The 8629-nt window shown below is 50.3% G+C and overlaps 1 protein-coding gene across 1 annotated transcript in view; it reads right to left on the reverse strand.

Annotated features, from left to right (window-relative positions):
• The window catches only part of TSC1 (TSC complex subunit 1), a 34118-nt gene that overhangs the window by 19315 nt on the left and 6174 nt on the right, over positions 1-8629 (reverse strand). The window contains exons 2-5 of the mRNA XM_023745685.1: positions 7823-7885; positions 3551-3734; positions 2679-2782; positions 1565-1717 (exon numbers count right to left, since the gene is read on the reverse strand). Of these exons, the coding sequence (XP_023601453.1) occupies positions 1565-1717; positions 2679-2782; positions 3551-3656 (363 nt within the window). The 5' untranslated portion in view covers positions 3657-3734; positions 7823-7885. The remainder of the gene's footprint in view (positions 1-1564; positions 1718-2678; positions 2783-3550; positions 3735-7822; positions 7886-8629) is intronic.

Below are 8629 nucleotides of genomic sequence, written 5' to 3' on the forward strand. Positions count from 1 at the left end.
GTATTTAGAAACCAGCAAATAAAAGGCGATATGGTGACCTCTGACCATGTCTACAACCCGCACAGCGAGTGTTCACTGTGGGCTAATGAAGACACTGCTGCCAATGGGTGCTGAGCACCTGGACTGCAAGAGCGTCTCACCTGGCCCGTGACCACATCAAAGCTGTTTGCCAAGTGACTAGAATTCAGATTTAAGCAACAAGATAGTAACCAAGACTCCCGTGGAGGCTAAAACACTCATTATTCCTACTTAAAAAGGAATCTATCCGTCTGGAAAGGAAGTTTTAAATATACTTAGTTTTCACATCAAGCCCGTGCCTTTTGTGATGGCAGCCATCTACTGGTAAGAGTATAAAACGCTGTTAGGAGAATGTATGAGTTCCGGTAAAAAGGATGAACCCTCATCGTACAACATCCTAACTGAAGGCTTGGGTAACAGCCCAAGAGTAATTGTCAAGGCTTACCCTTTTGGAAAAGATGAGTAGTTCTGGACTCTGAATTAAATAGGGTGCCTCAAAACTGGATTATAACCTCATCAACCAACAGCTTAAAAAATTAAGTTATTGCCCTGGTCAGGTGGCTGATGGGTTGAAGCATCGTCCCGTACACCAAAAAGTTTTGTGTTTGATTCTCGATCAGGGCACATGCCTAGGTTGTGGGTTCAATACCCTATTGGGGCTCCAACAGGGCATGTACGAAAGGCAACCAATCAATGTTTCTCTCTCCATCTCTCTTCCTTTCTCTCTAAAAATCAATAAAAACATCCTTGGGTGAAGATTTAAAAATTTAGTAAGTTGGTAAAACTATTCCTATTTTCCCCCAATACCACATGCATGTTTTTATGACACCCTGTCAATGTGACTCCTTGGGACCCACCTTCAGGGACCCTAAAGCCGCTAGTCCCCCCACTGGCAGAGTCACAAGCCCCTCTGCAGGTGCTGTGCCAGACGAGCCCGCGGTAAACACTCCGCTACTATCATGTCTCTGGGAGGAGCGAGCGCTTCACATTAACCACGTTTCCTACTTCACCGCCGGAAACAAGTCCAGGAACTGGAACAGAGGAACAGAGAGCCCTGCGTGGCCCAGCGAGCCCCTGCCGCACTCCACCCATCAGGCTCTCTTTAGGGGGCTCTGCGTAGGAACACTGCGGGCGGTGCCAGAGCAGAGAGCGGTCAGCAGCGCCGGTGGGAGCCGTGGCAGCCACGTGTCCATGGCGACAGGCCTTCGAGCCCTCACTCCGTTAGCTAAAAGGCGCTTGGGAACAGGGTTCCCAAAGACGAGCCGGCCTATTTTCACCTGAGGGAAGGCTCGCCAAGGACGACATCGGAGAGGCTTGGGAAAGAGAACCAACCTGCTGAAATGTCACCGTATCTGCTTGGGCAAAAGCTACTGGACATCAGTGACGCCCTGAGAAGGACTCAGCCCAACTCTGCACTCGGAGAAACCCCCAACGCCTGGGGTTTCCAAACTCTCAGCTTACAATAGCGCGCTTCCTGGAAGGGACCCAACATTTCAGAAACGACACGCACGAGGCCATTTCGCTCGAGTTCTTAGACACGTCGTACCTTGAGACATTTCAGCAGAGAAGGCAAGAGAGGTGCTTGAGAGAGCTTATGCTTCCAGGGCGGCTGCAGCCGGATGGCGTGCCCCAGTAACGAGAGCGTGGATAACCGAGAGGTGGCTTTGCCCACATATTCATTCATTTTGTCCAAGAGATGCTAGAAGTGTGAGAGAACAGGGAAACGTATCTCAGTAAAGCTGGGGGGCGGGCGGGCAAGGGAACCAAGGGAGACCCTCGGATGCATGTACGAGGCTCACACAAAGACCACAGTGATGGACCCCCAGCCCCCGAGGCTTCCCAAGATGTACAGCAAGGGTCACACAGGTAAAGAGGTCAAATTCAAGATTTAAACCATGTTGGCAAACAAAACACTGTCCCATCTGGCCTGAGAGGACAGCCTGCACTTCCTGAAAAAGGGTCCCATGCGGGGGAGGCAGGGAGGCCCTCCTTCTGAGGCACAAACAGGCCACCTCTTACCATCACCAAGGCCCCAGCCTGCGGTGCTGAAGCTGTGAGGGCCCTGCTGGAAGCTCACTCACTGCTACAGGAGCCCGGCCGCCAGGTTTGGCCCCAAATATAGATCAGGAAGGAGAGGAAGTTAAAATTCAGCCCAGAGTGAAAGAACAAGACGGCAAGGTCTCCATATTCTCTACGACCGCAAGATGCCCCAAAATCTGCCGTCACGGTGCTCTGCTGACAACCACCGGCCAACATAAAGCAAAAGCAAAACGTAAGGGCCCTCCCAGCGCTGGGAAGCTGGTTTGCACTTACGATTTCCCCAGATTAATTAGAAGCTGAAAAACCCGACTCGAAGCATGGGTTTAACAAGGGGCACTTGGTGAACCGAAGTGGCCCTGTACCATTCGAGTACTGGGATTCCAGGATTTCTTTAAACAGCAAGATCTTAAAAAGCCTCTAGAATTTATTTCACTTTGTAAACTTTTCCGGAGACACAGGTCCTGCGGGTGACTGTTACGTATGGTGACACCTGGGCACGAGGCCCCGTGGCGGCAGAGGTGGGGGGGGGGGAGCTCCGGAGCCTGCACACGGGTGTGCGGAGGAACCGGCACCCCTCTCGGGAGAACATCTCCCACGCTCCACTCTGCCCCTGCAGTTACCTTATCGTGTGGCTCTTGCAAGGTAGTCAGGATGTGCAATACTTGCTGAGAACTGGTTTCCAGGTAATAGTCCACCAAGGTGTTCACAAGCATCGGCCCCCGGTCTAAAGAAAGAAAGGGGGGTTCTCAGAGTCACTTCCTTTGACATTCTAAATTTACCTCAAATTGCTGCCTGTCACAAAATCCAGAAAATGTTTCTCCACACGTTACCCAAAGTCGTACGAAGCACTCTATCTCTGCTTCACTACATTCACTTAGGTCTAACGGTAAGACAACACCAAGTTTATTTGCCTAAATAACCATATAAGCACATGAAATGCTAGCTTCTTTTTTATTACTTTTTTTAATTACAAAAGATAATTCATTTTGCCCGGCCGGTGTGGCTCAGTGGTTGAGCATCAACCTATGAACAGAACCAGGAGGTCACGGTTTAATTTCCGGTCAGGGCATATGCTCAAGTTTGGGGCTCGATCCCCAGTGTGGGGCGTGCAGGAGGCGGCCAATCAATGATTCTCTCCCATCATTGATGTTTCTCTCTCTCTCTCTCTCTCTCTCTCTCTCTCTCTCTCTCTCTCTCCCTCTCCCTTCCTCTAATTTGAAATCAATAAAAATACATTGTGCGTGGGGCTCACTATGGGATTCTCGCGTCTGTGTCTGTTGCACATTTGAATGTTCTGCAAGGAGAAGCTGGACACACACCCTTCTGCAAGGAGAAGCTGGACACACACCCAGAGTGGCTCCACCCACGTGAGCTCTCTCGGTGTGTAAAGACTCCTGGGAAGGGAAAGCGCAGCTGAGCCGCAGGGCTCTGGTCGCTCTAGGTCGCTCTCTGCCGACTGGCAGACGAGCCGAAACAACCTGCTCTCGCTCACCAGCATTGAGGTTCTCTTTAAAGACGGCCGTGACGTCATCACGCACGCTCAGCACGGGGGAGTCCAGCATGGAGAGCAGCTCCCCGAGGTTGGCTTGTTGGGCCATTTTCTCACAGACGTGCTGTGCCGGGTCCAGGACGTTCGTTACAGACGCTGGAGGCTCTTCATTGGTGCCACTACCAGACTGAGAAAAAGGAAGACGACAGTGTGACCAACAGTCTCATGTTCCCCACAAAAAACTACCTGGAGGCAGAGCGCATGCGTTCCATGCCTCGAAGTGTGTGCAGACGCTGTTATGGGAGCAGTGCGGCGTGAGGATACCCCTGCCTGTGACAAACTCACAGAGAGGAGTTCTACAGCCAGAGAGAAACCAAACACCGCACGGCCAGACCGACTGTCACAGCAACTTCATAAAAGAACCAAACAGAGTTATTCCTACTTCTGTTTCTGCCTTGGGTTTTTGGCTAAGATAGTGTTTATTTTTCAAATCAGCGCGTAAAAGTAGGTGAACTATTTGCAGAAAAGGAACTAACAGCATAGTATTTTCTTTTTTTAATTCTGATTTTTAAAAAATTTAATCTTTATTGTTGAAAGCATTGCATATGTCCCCGTTTTTCGCCCATTGACCCCTTCTAGCCCCCCCGCCAAGGCCTTCACCACCCTCCTGTCTGTGTCCATGGGTTATACATACGTGCATAGAAGTTCTTTGGTTGATCACTTCCCACCCAGCATTTTATTCTTGACTATCGCCCCAATGTCTGAAATTTAGCACAGCTGGTTAGGTCCCCAGGTACTGTCCTCAGGGGCTGAGGACCTAAGCAGCTGTAGTAGCTTTTACTAGTAGACACTGGAGCGATGGTCAAGAAGAAAATGCTGGGTGGGAAGTGATCAGCCAAAGAACTTGTATGCATATATGTATAACCCATGGACACAGGTACTGTCCTCAGGGTGTGAACCAGGGGTCGTTTCTCCATTTGGAGCGTGCACGCCTCATGCCGTTGGCTACAGGAAAGGGGCACCAGGGCAAACTTCACCTTGAAAGCTCAGTTTTTTTTTAAATATATTTTTATTGATTTTTTACAGAGAGGAAGGGAGAGGGATAGAGAATTAGAAACATCGATGAGAGAGAAACATCGACCAGCTGCCTCCTGCACACCTCCCACTGGGGATGTGCCCTCAACCAAGGTATATGCCCTTGACCGGAATCGAACCTGGGACCTTCAGTCCGCAGGCCAACGCTCTATCCACCGAGCCAAATCGGTTTTGGCAGTTTTTTTTTAAAAATATATTTTATTGATTTTTTACAGAGAGGAAGGGAGAGAGATAGAGAGCTAGAAACATCGATGATAGAGAAACATCGATCAGCTGCCTCCTGCATACTCCCAACTGGGGATTTGCCCGAAACCAAGGTACATGCCCTTGACCAGAATCGAACCGGGGACCCCTCAGTCCGCAGGCCAATACTCCATCCACTGAGCCAAACAGGTCAGGGCAAAAGCTCAGTTTTTTACAGCAGTGGAGCAGCTGCACCACCTATACATACGAAAAGCAGCTCACTCACCAAGCGCGCTGGACACACACTATGTATGTCTCCCACTGTGGTCCCTAAAGCTGTTCCCCAAAGCCAGGTAATGACCACTACCATGTGTCCGACAGGCGCTGCTCACCTTCCACCAACACCATCAAATACGCTCCTTTCCTACAGCCGTGTGAGTGGTCTTGGTCCCACTTTCGTAGGGAGAGCAACAGGTTAGGGCAGGGATGGGCAAACTTTTTGACTCGAGGGCCACAATGGGTTCTTAAACTGGACCGGAGGGCCGGAACAAAAGCATGGATGGAGTGTTTGTGTGAACTAATATAAATTCAAAGTAAACATCATTACATAAAAGGGTACGGTCTTTTTTTTTTTTTTAGTTTTATTCATTTCAGACGGGCCGGATCCGGCCCGCGGGCCGTAGTTTGCCCACGGCTGGGTTAGGGCCTAGGGATGGCGAACCTTTTGAGCTCGGCGTGTCAGCATTTTGAAAAACCCTCACTTAACTCTGGTGCCGTGTCACATATAGAAATTTTTTGATATTTGCAACCATAGTAAAACAAAGATTTATATTTTTGATATTTATTTATTTAAATGCCATTTAACAAAGAAAAATCAACCAAAAAAATGAGTTCGTGTGTCACCTCTGACACGCGTATCATAGGTTCGCCATCACTGGGTTAGGCCTTTCGCTCGGGGTCACAGAGCTAGGAAGAGGCAAACCAAGGAAGACCTGCGAGCTGAGCCTGATCTGCCTGACTCGAAACCCCAAGCCCTGCAATGTGACAGTCAGCGACATGTGGCTTTGACCCTCATAGCCGCTCTCTGAGGTAAGCAGGTCTCACCCTTATTTTCAGATGAGAATATGGACACTCAAAAAGGACAAGTGAGTTTGCGAGATCACGTGGTAAAGCAAACACAGTTGGCCCAGTTCCCAGGCCAATGAGTAGACATGTCATTGTAGCCATTTGCAGTCTTATTGCCTCAGGAACCTGCATTTTAATAGGCACCCAGGTAGTTCCCATCCGGGTGATATATATGCCGTTTGAGAAACACTGTGCTAAAGAGTTGACTCCTCCTCGCATGGCAAATTTAGAGTAACAACGATCCCAGAAACCGCGAGTATTAACTACTACCATCTACGCTCCTGTTTAATTATAACCTGGTTAACAGTCACTGATCTGGCTCTTTGTGAGTCAGAAGTTCATTAGCCAGAAAAATTAACTAAAATGTCTAAATGCATTTCTGATAGCAAATCATGAAACAGGAAGTTGCTGGGTCACACCTGTAAATATACATCTTACAGGTGAATCACAAAGGAAGTCGATTTGAAAGGGCTCAGAAACCTTACAGCTGTAAGATTTCATCACAGAAGAGTTCAAAACTGAGAAGAGAAACAAATGTCACCAGACTGAGGTGGATTAAATTACAGTTATAAGTAAAGATGCCTGAAACCTGTATGTTCATGCTGACCAATGTCACTCCAATACATTTAAAACTTTTTTAAAAATTAAAATTAAAAAAATCAGTGCGCTAACCCCAGCTGCCAGGTTGCTGCCTCCTTGGAGGACTGAGTGAGAGGCTGAAGTCAGACCTCAGCACAGGCCCTGCACAAAGAGCACCGCTGGCAGGGGAGCACCGGGGCAGACCTGGGGCCCACGCGGAAGGTCACCCCTTAACAGCACGCCTACCTGCCTGGCCCCGCGCTCACTTCTACGACAGGCAAATCACCAAGGACGCTCAGGCCTAAGAGTAACCTGTCCGCAGTTCGGTTCTGTTCCACTGATATTGCTGCTTACCTGGCCTAGGCCTGGGAGACGCTGTCTTCTGCGCGCTGAGACCGCCTGTCGGGGCCGGTCCTCCAATGAGGAGCCCAGGACAGAGTGACAGGAGCTCAGTTCTAACAAAGATGGCGCCTGTCCAGCAGCCAGGCAGCGGCCAGGCTGACCAGCCTGGACACCCAGCTTGTTTCTGTGTGCAAATATAACGCGGGCATACACGCCTGCTTTCTGAAGCCTACTCCTTCCAAACGCTTTACAGAAGCCAAAGCACATGAGAACACTTTTGGCAACAGCTTTTCTCTTTGGTTCTAAAATTCTAAATTTTACCCATCTTTTCTAGTTCCTAGAAAAATATGTAAATATTGTGTGAGATTCTTCGTTTAGGTAAGCAAAGTTTAAGGATTTCTGATATTCCAGAAAGCCCTCACGGGAGCTCAATCATAAGCTCTTGGAATGAGTCCCATGATTGGAACATCTTTCCTTTTAATTTTTATTTTTGTTGTTGTTGTTTTTGTTAATCTTCACAGGTGGATATTTTTTCCATTGATTTTTGGAGAGTAGAAGGGAGGGAGGGAAGACAGAGAGAGAAACATTGATGTGAGAGAGACACATCGATTGGTTGCCTCCCATGCACACCATGACTGGGGCTGAGGATCGAACCTGAAACTTAGGTAGGTGCCCTTGACCTGGAATCGAACCCGAGACCCTCGGTGTGCAGTCTGTCGCTCTAACCACTGTGCAACACCAGCCAGGGAGCATCTCTCTTTTTTAAACTCGTTCAAATATTCCTCGAGCACCTCAGTGCAGGGTGCTACGCAGGGCGGACAGACCTAGCGAGTGCAATGAAGGATTGTATGTGCGCATGTAGGGAATGGCCGTGGTTCAGGGGGTGCACAGAGGAGGGGAGGGAGCAGCTCCCTCTGTCCCCCCAGCCAGTGGACTGAGCTGATGCCTTACCTGTTCTGAGGACAATTGGTAATTCGGTTTCCAGTGCTGTCAGCCTGGCGTCTTTCATGGTCCCTGGAGGAAAACACACACATATGGACATAAAGTACAGTGCAGCGAACCAGAGGCAACCAGAGGGAGTCCAGGGTCCCCTGGCTCCGCCTCCTCCCCACTCCGGCCCTGAGAGGCAGCCGTCTGCTCTCCCCGGAACGAACACTTACAATCCCTGGGCCTCCCTCCCCGTCTGCATTTCCCAACAGCTGGCTGCTGGGACATTCTTAGAATGTGTGGAACTTGCACTCTCTGCCTTGGACAGTCTGTGTGTGAGAGCGATAAACGCATGGACAGCGGCGAATGGTCGGGACGCTGCAGCTTCAGAGGGTTCCGAGCGGAAGTCACGCTCTGCCGTCACTGGCTGTGACCCTCGGGCTCCACACCCCCAGTCTCTGATGTCTGACCTTCACCTCCCCAAATGCACAGCGAGAAGAGCAATGGCCTCTTCCTCACAGGCGTGTGGCGACTGGAGGCGACGCGTCCCGGAGCCCTGAGCACAGTGTGTGGCACCGGGTGTGACTCTGGGGGCCCCAAGGCTGGACAGTGCCAGGCCCTCCAGGGGCCCGCATCGCCTCAGCACCCACCACCTCCCCCACCACCCACCCCACTAGCCTCTCAGTCTCTCAGCCAAAACACCCCCCATTTCAGGACCTGCCGACCCCCAAGCTAAGTCTTCACCTTTCAACTCTCAGCTTAAACCTACCTTCCTCAGAGCCCTCCCTCCCGCCCCCCGAGGCCCAGGCGGGTCGGCCCGTTGCGTACTTA

This window comes from Myotis lucifugus, unplaced genomic scaffold (assembly GCF_000147115.1).
Source record: "Myotis lucifugus unplaced genomic scaffold, Myoluc2.0 scaffold_565, whole genome shotgun sequence".
In the NCBI taxonomy this organism is placed as follows: domain Eukaryota; kingdom Metazoa; phylum Chordata; class Mammalia; order Chiroptera; family Vespertilionidae; genus Myotis; species Myotis lucifugus.